Consider the following 15,391-nt stretch of genomic DNA (forward strand, 5'->3'; position numbering starts at 1 on the left):
AGACAGACGACGATGGAGGGAGAGGGCATGTGCAGGCTCAGACACTGCTACCAAAAATCTCCAATTAGAGGCACAGGGGCACAGATACACCTACAGTGAAGCACCCATGGGAACACTACTCAAAGAAATGTACGTTTGCCACAGGGCTTTCACTGGGTTTATAATGGCCTCACTGAGAGGGGCAGGGCTACTTTTGACAGGCCTGCCATAGCCAGAATGAAAACCAGACTATGGGAGGATTCCTTTACTATCTAAGCCTTTAAACCCAAGTTTAAGGGCACCCTCTTCAGCAGCTCCTAGTGGGCCTTATAGTCATCCTGGGGAGGCAACATGCCTGTCCCTGACACAGCCTCATCTGGGGAGAAGACTTCTTGGATGACACTGAATAGGAACATCTCAAATGGGGCCCTGGGATGGGGTTAACCCCCACAAGTTCCAAAAGGGCCACTGAATTGGCAAAGGCCAGTGACCACTAGGCCAAGCACTCAATGGCACTCTCGTGCCGGGGTCCACGGAGGTGTAGGGATGACTCAAGTAGCAGCCAGGGTGACTCCTTGGATGAAAGGAATATGACCCAAACTCCGATTCCAATGAGCCTCCCTCCGGTGATCATGGAGGTGAGGTTCCTACTGGTGCCAGAGATCAGTGCCAAGACAGGAAAGCTTGCATGGGGGCCAGCATGGATGGTTTCCCTCTGGATGATACCGCAGGGCCCAGAACCGAACGGCAACTAGGGGCTACATGCTCTCTCCTGTCCACAGATGCCATGAACACCTGTACTGCCAGCACCATATAGTGCTGGTGCTGCACTGTCCCTCCAGTGCCGACGGTTCGTCTGGTACTGGACTCAATGATATCTTCGTAAAGGTCAGAGTCAACAGTGCCGACTGCAATGCTGAGGCAGAAGAGGGGTTTGATGTAGGTTGCACTCCACTCTGTTCCCCATGCCTGGCCTTCTTCGGTATCAAAGAATGTCCCCTCTTGGCCAGCTACTTTCTGTGCTTCTTCCTCTGCATCAAGGATAGTGAACGGTGCCAGAACTGCTGCACTGTGGGAGGAGCGCTGCTCACTGGCACTGAGGTGCTTGGTGCTGAGGCCAACCAGCTCGACAGAAGGTCTCAGCGCTGCCTCCATTAGTACAAACTTTAACTTGGCCTCATCTTCCTTCGTACATGGTTTAAATTCACAGCAGATCTGACCGCAATCCCCAACGTGAGCCTCACCCAAGCACTTTAGGCAACTAGAGTATGGGTCTCTCAGAAGCAAAGCCTTGTTGGAGGAGGCACAGGGCTTGAAGCAAGGAGACTGAGGCACATCTCAGCACTGGGAACAGACTAAACACCGCTAACAGAGAAAACCAACTATTCTAACTAAGGCTAAAAACTATTTACAAACACTAACTATATACAACTATGATGAAAAACAAAGACCACTAAGGAAGCTCGCCAAAGTAAAGAGAGCAATTCCAGTGACCATCATGGATAGTATGAAGGAACTGAGGGGGGCGCAGGATCGACTGGACCCTTTATATCGCAGCTATGAGCGTGTGGCACCAGATGGCACCTGAGCCACCCCAACGGATACCAGTGAGCAAAAATTTTCTGGCGACTGTGCTGGGGGCGCACACACATCTACATTGGAATAGATACATTCAAGCACTTGAACAAGAAGGCTCAAAGTGGGCAAAGAAAAAGAGGGCAGGATGTGCCATCTCAAGCCACAGGCAGTTGAGAAGGAACTGGAGTGGTGGTGGGTCTGCCCCTGCCCATATTTGTTCTTCAAATAGTGTGGGTGCTCAATGTCAGGCTGTGCGTGCACCCATGTACTCTTGATCAGAGATTTCTGTCAGCAACGTCCTCAGGTCCAGCTGTGAAGGAAAATGTACATATTTTAGGCACCGGTCTGGACTGCATTCAGTATCACTTTCACAAATAAAATTTCATTAAATATTCCTGATGCTAACTTTTAACGTGTTATAAATTCTGAAGAGATAGAACCACAAAAAGCAACTTCAAGTCCAAACCAAGTATAAGAACTACTTTGCAGTCTTTGTATTCTTATTTTGTTTTGGACTGTTACAGTAATTTTGATTTCTGAGAGCACTGCCAGTGGGACTTAAAATTTACACTGGTTAAAAAAATGGCTTTTTGAGACCGCTTGTAATATGTAACAGGCTATACAAAGAATTTAGCCTCTCTTCGGTACCTAAAGACATGATTCTGCAGAAAATAACCTTTGGGTGCTGGCAGTTTTGAATATATCTGAAGGTGTGTCAACAGCATTAGTATTTTAAGAAGAGGACTTTAGTCTACTTCTAGTGTCTTCAAATGATTTTTTTTTACTAATACGCAAACTTTTGAGATTTACACATTTCTGGCAGCATCACAGTAGCACCAAGTCATGACTTTAGAAGATTTTTGCAAAGAAAAAGCCAAATTTATTTTATAGTAGCAATAGTTTCTTTTTTTTTATTTTTAATATACTTTAGGAAACAATATACAAAGCTGAGCTTTTCCACCATTTTCAAACAGTGGGTTGCTCCAATTACACAAGTTCAGCGTTTTGTGATGGCTAAGAACAGCAGTCAGCACCAGACTTGAACAGTTAGCTACAACACAAACATTCTTCGAAATGAAATGTCATAATAGCAAGACAGGTAAACCAGGAGTTAACATATGACAGCTGTTGGGGAGGTGTCTTAATCATCCTTGTTGAATTTTATATTTAATTATTTTATACACAATTTATTGTTTACAATTTTTAAACAAAACCTCCCTTGAGAAATTATTTCAATTAAGTACAAAAATGTTCAACAAGAATAGTTCTGATAAAGAATCCCCAAATAGACCAAATTCTAATATGCGCTGACCAAAGGAAATGAAAACCAGTGTTTCATTGTTTTAACATGTTTATTACAACAGATACAATTCACATCTGACTAGCTTTTTCCTCTTTCCCCTCCCACAACCATGTTAACATGTTCATTGGGCTATTTCCTTATATTTGAGCAAGTAATGTACTTTCAACACACATGCCCAGCAGTACTATAAGACCATTCTTACAGGGTGCAAATGGAAATACGTTTCAATAATTTATACAAACAGTGGGTTATGCTCAATCACTGCAATTTTAAGCTACTGTACACAGGAATGAAAAGATTATAGAAAAAGTGCCATAGCAACAGTGCCTTAAGAAAGGAGAAAATTAGAAGCATTAAAAAACTGATAAATCAGATTTAGGATTTCGGGGGAAATGGAACACAGAAAATGAAAAATGTTTCTCTGTAAAACAGAAATGGAGAAGCACTGCTCTTGATTCGGTGCAAGTGTGGAAACAGTTGTTTCATGATATTTTGTACATTACCCAAACTGTTCCAAATTGTTGCAGCCTTACATACAGATCGCCTGGCGCTCGCATTAAATTTTAAGAAATGCAAGATTTCTGAATGATAAATTAACTAAAAAAGAAAGCTAATTTTGCAGACAGGTTTACATGTAAAAGGCTAGGTATTTAGCCACCTCAGCATTGATTAGTTTTGGATGTCTAAGCTCTGATACACATGGCTTCCCATGGCTTCACTCTACAAAACATATTTACAACGTGAAGAATACATCTACAAGAAATCTACATTTCAAGGGTTTTACAAATCATCCTTGTATCTTTCCCCTTGAATTGACTCCCTCCTGTCCCCTTCCCCTTGTCATCTCTTTTGCCCAGCTCAATGGTCCAAAGTCTACTCAAATGCAGCTCAAAAATGTTAAGACTGGGCAACCAGTTTTACAGTTCCTGTACTCAAAACTATGTGCAATTATTCACAACTTTTCACACCATGAAGGAATTCTGATTCTTTAGCTTTTCAAGTTCTTTAATTTGTTGCCTCAAAAATAGTATCCTGCAAGACAAAATAGAGTCAGATTAGTATATGAACTTTCATTATATTCTTAGACTAATATTCATATTCAATATAAGTCACAAACATTTCAGTTAAAACCATGCCTAAATGGCACCTTAGTCAAACTGGATGTTCATTTCACATTACTTTAACTCTGCTAGACTGATAGATCCTCCTTGGTAAAGTATGGCTACCACAGAATGTAACTGCATAAATCTCAAGCATTTAGATTAAATTTTTGTTTTTTAATAAAAGGATAAAATTACTGGATCTAAATACAATTAACATACCTTGACACTTAACCTTAATATATGCAAGTTAAATTAAGGTCCAAGGGAACACAAGGGAAGACAACATTCAGTACTTGAATGCTACAGAGAAAGGCATTATGCCTGTATATGGCAGAATACTATCCTGGGTGCTGGGCTACAATTTTACTACGCCCTTTAATAAGGCATATCCAGATACCTCCCTCTCAGGCAGCCCCACTGCCAATGCACTGGCGGAGGGGCCTGGCAACACACCCATCTAAACATGCCCTCTCTCGGACAGAGTACTGCCAAAAGCACTGGCCAGACTCTTCCTACCCTACTCTTCACCCACAAGCTGGGAGAGTGGAGGAGCTACTCACTTAATAGCCAGACATAATCTGGCCAAGTGTATTTTGTTTAATTTTCTAGTATATTTATGGCTTCATGTATCATGCAACCTATTCTAGCAATTCTAAACTTATACACTTTCTTAGAGTCATGGCATGGTAGAGCAGAAAATTTTTAAAAGGTATTTTGTGTTCTACTGTCTGACAAAATACCAGTTTAAAACAATGGAATCCTTACGGGCACCAATACAAGAAAGCTCTCATGACAGTTTAATTTTTAGGGCTAACAATTTTGTTGGCATCCCCATTATAGAACTGCATTTTCCTCTACTGAACTTACATAAATAGTAACTCAAGTTACATGAACCTTTGGTTTAGACACTGCTTTTTCAGAACTAATGCATATTGTGTAACTTGGTGCTGAAGTGCAACGGGACTGAATGAATTATGTAAGTACGAAGATCATCATGAAATCTTGTTATACATTAATATTCCATAATCAGCAGTCCTTTTAACAGATACTGAGAAAGTATGCTATTTCAGCAGAATTTTGGTAAACCGTTTTTTGAAATTTATCTGATAAGGGCAATTAAGACAATTGCCCTTTGAACCTTAATATCTTATAATGCAGGTAAAAAATAACCAGAGATGCAGTTTAAAACATAATGGACGTGCTTGTGAAATGTTTTTGGCTAACAGCATACCACTTCACACACTTCCAAAATAGAAAGGTGTCCTGAAGCTCCAAAAGACATACTTGAGAGAAACTCTTGTTCTGCCTAGTGATGAAAAACAAATCTGTACTTCAAAACCAGTAATTTACATATTTTGTTTTTCTTCGGTATTTGAGGCTAAAGCTCCAAATACCCAGAAATTGTGGAATGCATATACATTAGATATATCAGTTTGAAAGATCCCAGACTTCCACAAAGCTTCCTTTGCTGGACTTGCCATCTGTGCCATCTCTTCCATTCCTTTGTGATGACAGTAAAGGCAAGCTGGCATATATTTAAAAAAAAAAAAAAAAAAGGGTAAAGTTCCCTAGGAACATGTAATGTAAATACAGCAAGGTGGCACTTACAGCTATAGATGTACACTGAATTCTAAAGTGTCCACGGTTTATTCTAAATTTTGCATTTGATTTTCATTTAACTAGAGTAATTTCTTTAAATCTTCTTACTGTTACCTTATGAAGGGGTTAAACGCCCCTCCAGAGATGGGCTAGAAATTATCCCTGTAGGCTTTATTTCATCCACGAGAAGCCAAATTGTTTGTCCAAACAATCATTTACAATAAGAAAATTTAAAGAAGTTACTCCAGTTAAATTAAAATCAAATGCAAAATAATTTAGAAAAAACTGTCCATCATGAAAATCTTAAAGTATTTTACAAACTACCTATTCTGTACACAGGTATCACTTCATGCACCACTGAAATGCAGCCATTTCTGATGTAGAGCACAGCAGCTGTTTAACAAATGCACAGCATCACTACAGCTGTTTAGGAGAGGAAATGAAAAACAATATATCCAAGTGAAACTGCAGGGAGAATTTTAGTAATCAGAATTAAAATGGAAGTTAAACAGAAAACCAGGACTAACATCCTTGATCATAAAAAGTGTCATCTGGTCTAATATTGACCTCAGTTTTGTATCTTGTCCTGATAGTATTTTTAATAGCTCAGTGTCCTCAGCACTATGCAAGGGCAATCAGCCAGTAATTACTCAAAAGGTGAGAATGTCACACACTAAATCACCAGTATTTACTGAAGAATCTTGAAGTCTTCTCGGAAGTCTCATCTAAATATTGACAAGAACCAACTTTACCTAGCTTATGAGATCAAACAAGAGCAGCTCAACTTGCTGTGCCTCAAGACCTAATAAATACTTCAAGCGTACAAATCATATCAAGTAGAACTATATAAACTGTACCAAATTTACAGATGTGATATATGCATAACTAGATATTTTAGTAGAAGCATCTAAATTTGTGTAAGCGGATCAGATTTACCTAGCATGCTAATGCATGTGGAACACAATCTCTTTTCTATCCATGGATAAAAAGAAGTATAGACATTGCATAGCTGATCTAGTCACTGGAGATTGTCAAGAGGCATCTGTGTGGGAAATATGTAAAATGTATATAAGGGAGAAACCGGTTACCTACCTTTTCGTAAACGTTGTTCGAGATGTGCTGTTCATGTCCATTCCATTCTAGGTGTACACGCGCCCACATCCGCGGTTGGAGATTTTTGCCTTAGCAGTATCTGTAGGGCCGGCTGTGGGACCCCCTAGAGTGCTGCACTCATGTGTCGGTATATCAGGTGGCACCAGCTGTATGCCCTCTCAGTTCCTTCTTGCCAACAACTCCAACAGAGGGGCAGAAGGGCGGGTAATGGAATGGAATTTCCTGCTACTCAGCAAGACCTGCTGAACATGGGCTCAGCATGCATATTCATCCATGCTTAGCCATACAGTAGCCAAGCCGTCAAGTGCTACACTACCAGGTTCAGGTGCAAAAGGCTGCCGTGGTTCTGGGAGAGCAGATCTGGTCAGAGGGGCAGTTGCAGCAGGTTGGCTACTGAAAGGCTCAGCAACGTGCCGAACTAGTGCTGGCGAGGCCATGTAGCGGTTATTAGGATAATTCTTGCCCTGTCTTGCTTGATCTTCACAAAGACCCTGTGAATCAACAGCACTGGTGGGAAGGCATACATCAGTGCCCCCAACCACGGAATGAGAAAGGCATCTGACAGGGAGCCACTGTCCATCCCCTGGATCAAACGGAACACGTGGCATTTTCAGCTCTGCCTGGATGCGAACAGGTCCACATGGGGAGTCCCCCACCTCTGGAAGATTATGCTGACTGCCTCCAGATGGAGTGACAACTCGTGGCTAGATGAGAAAGCCGCCAGGATGCTCCCAGTTTCGGGCAGGTGCGCAGCTCTCAGATGAATGGCACGTCGCACACAAAACCCCCGAAGGCGGAGAGCTTCTTGACAAAGACCTGGCACCGCCCTGCCTGTTGATGTAATACATCGCAGCTGTATTGTCCGTCAGGATCCATACCACCTTGCCCTTCAGTGGGGCAAGAAAGGCCGCAGGCCAGGCAAATCACTGAGCTCCCTGACATTGATGTGAAGGGCCCGACTGTCCCACAATCAGTGACCCTGGTTGCTCAGCTCACCCAAGTTGGCTCCGCAGCCCAGGTCCAAATCATCGGAGACCATGGAGGGAACTCCCTCCAACACTGACCCGGGGTCCAACCACCAATTCAGGGCCAACCTGATGTGAGCAAGCACCCTGACCACTTGGTCCAGATCGTGCCCATTGGGGATGTAGACCAACGCCAGCCACGCTTGCAGAGGCTGGAGATGGAGCTGAGGGTGGCTGACCACATATATACACGCAGCCATGGGGCCCAACAACCACAGGCACGTGTGAGTCATGGTGAGCAGGTGACTCTTTTCATGGGAGATCAGGTCTGACATGGCCTAAAAACGTGCTTCCAGAAGGAAGGCTCTGGCTCACATGAAGTCGACAACCACACCATTGAACTCTATTGGCTAGACCGGCGTTAAGGTAGATTTTTCTCATTTATTAACAGACCCAGGTTGCAGCAGGTGGAACGCACCAGACTGAGGCTCCTTTGCACTTGCTCTCGAGACCTGCCCTTCATGAGCCAGTCGTCAAGATATGGAAGTTCTGGACCCCTCAATGTCTCAGGTAAGTAACCACTGCAGCAATACATTTTGTGAACACCCTCAGCACAGTGAATTGAAAATGGCATCTGCCCACTATGAAACAGAGAAAACAACTGTGACCTTGGAATATGAAAATAAGCATCCAAGTCGAGGGTGGTGTACCAATCTCACGGATCCAGGGAGGGGATGATGTAGGCAGGGAGACCATGCAAAACTTCGACTTTCTGAGAGACTTGTTGAGATGATGCAGGTCCAGAATGGGTCCCCTTTTTGCTTTCTGGATTCGAAAGTAGCAGGAATAAAACCCTTTTCCCTTCATGTCCCAAGGGACCTCCTCCACCTCTTGGAGGAGGAGTTGCTCGTCAGAAGGGTCCCTGAAGAGGGACGGGGAAGAGAAGACAGGAAGGTGAGAGGAAGGGGTGGCCAATAATTCCAGGATACAGCCCCAAGGTAGTATGTACAGCACCCTGTGGTCCAAGGTGACCCACGACCAGGCCAAACTGCAGGGACAAAGATGGTTGAGGAAAGAACAAGGTGGATCCGGGGATCCAGTGGCCAATGCAGTGGCCTTATTGGAGTGTGTGGGTCATGCCAGTGATATAACAATGCTCCCTTCACACCACTCATCTTCTGCCATCTCAGAGCACCAGCTGATAGCGCCGGGCTCAGTGCATGGGACCCGCTCGGAATTCCCTGGAATTGACTGGGGTGTCGCTCTTGAGCACACCTTCAAAAGGAGCGCTTCTGGCCCCCGGGATGCTTTGCTGGGCTGGGCTGCATGGGTCAGTGGGAGGAGGAAGGGCAGCAACGACTAAAGCTTGTGTCTCTATCCCTTCTCCTTGCAGACCCCTGCTAAGGCTGCCAAGGCTTTGGCGGAGGAGGTGGCTGGAACTGCTTCCGTGCAGACTGCTGTGTATGCATGCCCAGCGAGCGAAGTGTGGCCTGGAGTGTCCTTTAACCCATTCAGCCTTTCATCAGTCTGCTCCAAAAAGAGACCATTCCCATCGAATGGGAGGTCCCGGACAGAGGTCTGCATCACTAGAGACAGGCCGGAAGTCTGAAGCCAGGAGCTGCACCTCATGACCACCCCCAACGCGACCACCCTAGCTGCCGAGTCTGTCATCCCCCACGCCATCTGGAGAAAGCACCTAGTCACTGCAGTGCTCTTCTCTACCAGGGTGCCAAATTCCTGGACCAAATCCCAAGGAACGGACTGCTTGAAGTTACGGAGGAAGTCCCATTGTTAAATTTGGAAGTTAAAATTGTACCTGCCCAAGAGGGCCTGATTGTTCACTACCTGGAATTGCAGGCTTGCTGTTGAATAAATTTTTCTCCCAAAAAGGTCTAGTCTTTTGGCCTCTATTTTTGGGAGTTGAACAGGTGTGCCTCTGCTTATCCTTTTTGTTGGCAACCAGTGAGCCTGGAGATGGGTTGATATAAAAGGTACTTGTAGCCTTTGGCTGGGATGAAGTACTTCTTTTCAGCCCTTTTGGAGGTAGGAGGGATTGACAATGGGGTTTGCCAGAGGGCCTTGGCAATTTTCAGGACTCCATCATGCACGGGTAATGCAACATGTGCCGGGGTATAGGCTAAGAGGACACTGAACAAGGTGTCCACCTGCTCAGCCATCTCCTCCACCTCCATGCCCAACTTCTTGGCCACCCGTCAAAGCAGGGCCTAGAGGTGATGGCGTTCTTTAAAATCGTCCGGTGGGCTGGCCCTCGAGGGTCCCATGACTGCCTCGTCCAGGAATGAGGACAACGACTGTACTGCTGGGGGAGGCTCTGGGGCATCATCCCCTGTGGGGGAGGGGTTTTTTGGAGGTGGGCGCTGTCTCCTCTACCCCAACCTCCGAGCGGCTCTCATGCACCGAGCCCAGTGCCGCCAGCTGTTGCTCCGGGGTGGCAGCAGATGAGTGGTGCGAAGGGGGCATTGTCATCACCGACATGACCCACACACTCCAATAAAGCCACTGTGCTGGCCAATGGCGGCGTGTATAAGTCGACGCGGCCTCAGGTGCCCAATTGCGCCGGTGGGGTCTTGGCGAGGGGTTGACCTTCCCTTCCATGCCAAAGGAATCCCCTTCCAGTGACCATGGTGAAGCCATCGCCGCCGGAGACCAGTGTTTGGAGTGGGAGGATCGGTGCTGGGGCTAGGGGGACCGGAATTGTGACGAGGAGTGCTTCTACAGGGCAAGCAACCAAGATCTGCACTGAGAGGACAACTGGCGGGAGGGCAAATGGTACTGGTACTAAGGAGATCGGCACCTTCCCCAAGGCAATCCATGTTGAGATGATGGAGACCGCAAACGTGATGCTGGTAACCAAGGATGAGCCACAGAGGATCTGGGCTGCAATGCCAGAGATCTGCAGCACAGAGATGGAGAGTGCTGCCTTATCTCAGGAGATCGGCAGTACTCTGCTGCCCAAAGGGTCTTAGCAGCTGGCTTGTCCTCAGAGGAAGCCTTTGCCGCTTCCTGCGGCATGCTTGGTGCTGGCGGCAGCCTCTGCTCCCTCAGTGCCAGGAGACCTTGGGAAGGAGTCAATACCACCAGAAGTTTAGGTCTCCTAACGTTCCTGGGAGTCGGTGGTGGATCCTTTAAGGGGCTAAGGCCCCGACTGGGAAGGCACATTCACCTGGCTCCAGAGTGGCAGGATGGCCTGAACTCTGTCCTTTGCCCGATGCCCTGTGGTCTTTCTTGCCCAATGCCAGAGAGCTGTTTTCTTTCTGGGCACCGATGTCGGGGATGCAAGGCCAAGGTACTAGGTGAATCTTGGCTCGCAAGTTGGACGAAGGGCAGCCTCCAGGAGGAGAGCCCTCAAATGAATATCCTCCTCTTTCTGAGACCTGGGTCAAAATTTTTATAAATATGATACTTGTCCTTCGCATGCGATTCCCCCAAGCACTCGAAGCAGCTGCTCTGGGGTTCACTTACAGGCATAGACCTGTTATAGTCTGCGCAGGGCTTAAACCCTGGAGACCGGGGCATGCCCCACCTGAGGCGGCCCTGCTGGGACTCTAACTACTCTTAACAACTACTTAACACTAACTACTATAAAAAACTATCTACCTACAAGGCCCTAAGGCTTGAAGTCGGAAGAGACGAAACCACTAACCCTTGCTATGAAAGGAAAGGTACTCCGACTAACCAACATGGGCGGTAAGAAGTAACTGAGTGGGCAAAGGACCGACAGAGTCTCATATACAGACGCACGAGCGTGGCACTCAAAGGGGCACCATAGCCGGTCCTATGGATACCACTAAGGCAAAAATCTCCAATGACCATGCCTGTGGGTGTGCGCACACCTAGACCGGAACCAACATGAGCAAGCACTCGAAGAAGGTAGCTTTTATACTTGAAAAAGAGAAATATGCTAAAACTTAAGTTGTCAGTAAATCAATCTCATCCAAAATAGGACACCAGAATGAGCAATTCAGAAATAATTTGAAGATAAATGCCCAAACAAATTCTTACCTTTGCTCACGCAATGTTGCTTGAATTTCACATACTCGAACTAAAGATCTTAAATTTTTTAATTCAGTACAAATTTCTGACATATGAACACTTCCCATATTATGGGCTTCCTCACGTAATCTTGATGCCTGCAGGAGTAAAATAAAAAAAATAAATTCAAAGTTAGCTCCTCGATTTTGGATCACTCACTAGAAGCAAATGGACATAATCCAAGGAAATTGGACTCTTGATTAAAAAGGAATTATAGGGCTTTGAAACAGCAAGCCACATTCAAATTTAAACATGAAAGCTAAATCATAAGAAAATGTTAAATTCTAGTCTGCAATCTTAATATAAAAACCTAATATGGATCATTTTTGTGCCAGACAAACTTGATCACTGTTGAATTAAATTATAAATGTAATGGACAAAGGGAATGTAAAGGATGCAACGTATCTAATTTGACATAGCATCCTAGATTGTCTTTGAATAGCTTTTCTTTCTAAATAAGTTTTAAACCAGCCTGGAAATGACACTGTCACATGAAACAAAAGTCAGCTGAAATGGTAATGACAAAATAGGGACAAGTGGAATACCTTATCGCTTAGAGTTCGATCTGTTTAATTTCAATTTCTTTATTACTAATACTGGAGAGATAAACAGCACTTCATTTACGCTTAGACAGTATTACACTGGGAGGTTTTATGAACATCAGTGAAGTAGAAATGGCTCTAGATACACTAGAAATATGGGCAGAAAAAAGGAATGTCCAAACTGAAAAAATTATCTGAAACAAAGATGTGATAGCAGAAAGTTATTTTAAAAGTAGCAGCACTGAATGAGCTGTTGGGTGAAACAGGACGACAAGTGTATATATGAATTTGCATATGCATTATAGTGAGACAGAAAAAGTACAATCGTAGACAACACATCAGAGGTCGGTCGTATCACAGATGAAGGAGACAAGAACTTTTCAAATTGGAGATACACTATTATAGTTTGATACCTTGATACCAGAAAAATGTGAACTAACTGAAGGACTTATATAAAAGAAAAGGGAGTTGGAAGGAACATCAGCTGTGGAAGGTTAAAATAACAAAGTATGTATCAGCTGGTCAAACAAGAATGGAGACAATGCCGGGTAAACATTACAAGGACATAAACATCAGGAAAGGAAAGGTCTGTTTGTTTGTTTTTTAAATGGTATAGAAATGCATACAGCTTGAAGCAACTTAACAGCTATAACTCTGTCCTGTAGTGACACCATAAAAAAATTTAGGATTAAGACATATTAGTGTTTGTAGCCCCAGATTAGATTAAACTGATTTTTAAACTCCCCCCCACCGTACCCCCGTATCTTCTTCTCATGGTGTAACTACAGGGCAGGACACCCGAATAACCTTAATCCTAACTGTGTATTTCCATTTCTTAGTATGTTTGATGTCTTTTAAGGGTAACTAATTCAGATTTTTTTTGCTGGATTCACAATGCTTAGTTTTGGGATAATTTTTTTTTCAACCTTAACATACTGATACACCCAACCATAACTCCAATTTAACAACGTGGATAGGCATATTTTTTTTATATTTATATAGATAGATATAGACGTAATGCAAATTATATATATATATATATATATATATATATATATAAGTAATGCAAATAAATAGATTGATAGTAGTCTGAAACAGCACAAGGACTCTATTGTCTCACAGCTATACCTGAACTGTTATAAGAGCACAAACGTGGTAGAAAGGGAAAAACTTGAGGATAACAGAAATTCAGATGTAAATTTTTATGTCTGAAAGTTGAAATCCACATATGGCGTCTAAATGTGCAAGTTTATCAAGGTTTCTCTTATAGCCTGGTTTTGCCCTATTACAACTGCATTATCAATGCAGCCATGTGCAGAAACAGTTCTGAAACATTTTCAAAGCTCAAATACAAACTTAATAGTCCTACCAAATAAATATGAATTTTGATGTTACCCAGGGCTTGAAAAGTCACTAGCTTTCATAACAACTACAACTGCACCTGTTCCATAGGATGTTTTTATTTGAACAGCTAAATCACTGCATGATAGTAATTTTGCTAACAGACACATTCAAAGTAATAAAATGCTATGGTGTTAAGACAGACTTCTTAGTACATTCACAGGAAAGTCTACATTTTAAATATAATCTGAATGTGTACCCACCTGCTTTTCTGCATGATCTGCAGGCCATCCTTGAACATGTTTTATAAGATTTTCATTGAAGTGTGCTGCTAGTGTAGGTGTTAATGAACATGTAGGCCGAACAGATGCATTCTGTGGTGTAGTTGCTGAATTTGATGCACTAGTGCTGGAGGTATGATTTGGAGCTGGTGATGGACTTCTCTGACTACTGGAAGAAGGAAACAAAGATTAAAAAGCACAAGCTTTCAAAATGTTTATAAATCTGTAGCGAATGAGTTAAACCTCTACAAACTTTACAAAGTTTTGTCCACCTTATTTACTTTATATACAACAATAGTTTAGTTATATATTATAGACTTATAGAAAGAGACCTTCTAAAAAGGCTAAAATGTATTACTGGCACGCAAAACCTTAAATTAGAGTGAATAAATGAAGACTCGGCACACCACTTCTGAAAAGTTGCCGACCCCTGCTATAGAATGGTAGCTGTGTTAGTCTGCATCAGCAAAAAGAACAAGGAATACTTGTGGCACCTTAGAGACTAACACATTTATTTTGGCATAAACTTTCATGCAGTGGAAAATACAGTAGGAAGATGTATATACACAGAGAACATAAAAAAAATGGGTGTTGCCATACCAACTCTAATGAGACTAATCAATTAAGTTGGGCTATTATCAGCAGGAGAAAAAAAAGTTTGTAGTGATAATCAGGATGGCCCATTTCAAACAAACAGTTGACAAGAAGGTGTGAGTAACAGTAGGGGAAAAATTTGCATGGGGAAATGTCTGTAATTGAGTGACCAGGGAGACTGAAGTGTTCTCCGACTGATTATGCACAAAAGAATAAATTGACCCAAATCAGACGTCAAGAATTATAACATTCAAAAACCAGTCGGAAAACACTTCAGCCTCCCTAGTCACTCAATTACAGACGTAAAAGTTGCAATTTTACAACAAAAAAACTTCAAAACCAGACTCCAACAAGAAACTGCAGAACTGGAATTACACCTCTACCTCGATATAACGCTGTCCTCGGGAGCCAAAAAATCTTACCGCGTTATAGGTGAAACCACATTATATCGAACTTGCTTTGATCTGCCGGAGTGCACAGCCCCACCCCCCCGGAGCACTGCTTTACCGCGTTATATCAGAATTCGTGTTATATTGGGCTAGAGGTGTAATTTGCAAACTGGACACCATTAAATTAGGCTTGAATAAAGACTGGGAGTGGATCGGTCATTACACAAAGTAAAAACTATTTACCTATGCTAATTTTTCCCCTACTAAAAGGAACAGAGGAGTGTCAGCTATACTATGACACTGAAAGCTAATATCACAGTCCTTCCAAGAGAATAGATACAGCCTCTTTTCTAAATTACCATAAGTATTCATGGTGTCCTACAAAAAAGAAGAGAATTTCTTGTCCAGAAGTGCTTAACTGGGTTCTATGGTTTGTGGATCATGGTATTCACCCCCAGTGTCCTTATGTTGAAGTTTCTGGCCTCAAGGAGTGATTTAGCTTTGCTCAGGGTGTGTCTTGATAGCTCACTGGGCAGCCACGTGTTGAGTCT

General features: G+C 43.2%; 1 protein-coding gene across 4 annotated transcripts in view; it reads right to left on the reverse strand.

Annotated features, from left to right (window-relative positions):
• Nucleotides 1–2,890: 2,890 nt before the first annotated feature.
• Nucleotides 2,891–15,391, reverse strand: part of WAC (WW domain containing adaptor with coiled-coil) — a 106,351-nt gene continuing 93,850 nt past the window's right edge. For 2 of the 4 annotated variants that reach the window (XM_024101010.3, XM_065582913.1), the window contains 3 exons: nucleotides 13,840–14,023; nucleotides 11,664–11,791; nucleotides 2,891–3,892 (listed from right to left, as the gene is read on the reverse strand). In XM_024101010.3, coding sequence (XP_023956778.2) covers nucleotides 3,823–3,892; nucleotides 11,664–11,791; nucleotides 13,840–14,023 — 382 coding nt within the window. In that variant the 3' untranslated portion in view covers nucleotides 2,891–3,822. Of the gene's footprint in view, nucleotides 3,893–11,663; nucleotides 11,792–13,839; nucleotides 14,027–15,391 lie in introns of all 4 variants that reach the window. The other 2 variants (XM_042858247.2, XM_005290938.5) reach the window with 1 other exon arrangement.

The sequence above is a fragment of the Chrysemys picta genome, chromosome 2 (genome assembly GCF_011386835.1).
Source record: "Chrysemys picta bellii isolate R12L10 chromosome 2, ASM1138683v2, whole genome shotgun sequence".
NCBI classification, from domain to species: domain Eukaryota; kingdom Metazoa; phylum Chordata; order Testudines; family Emydidae; genus Chrysemys; species Chrysemys picta.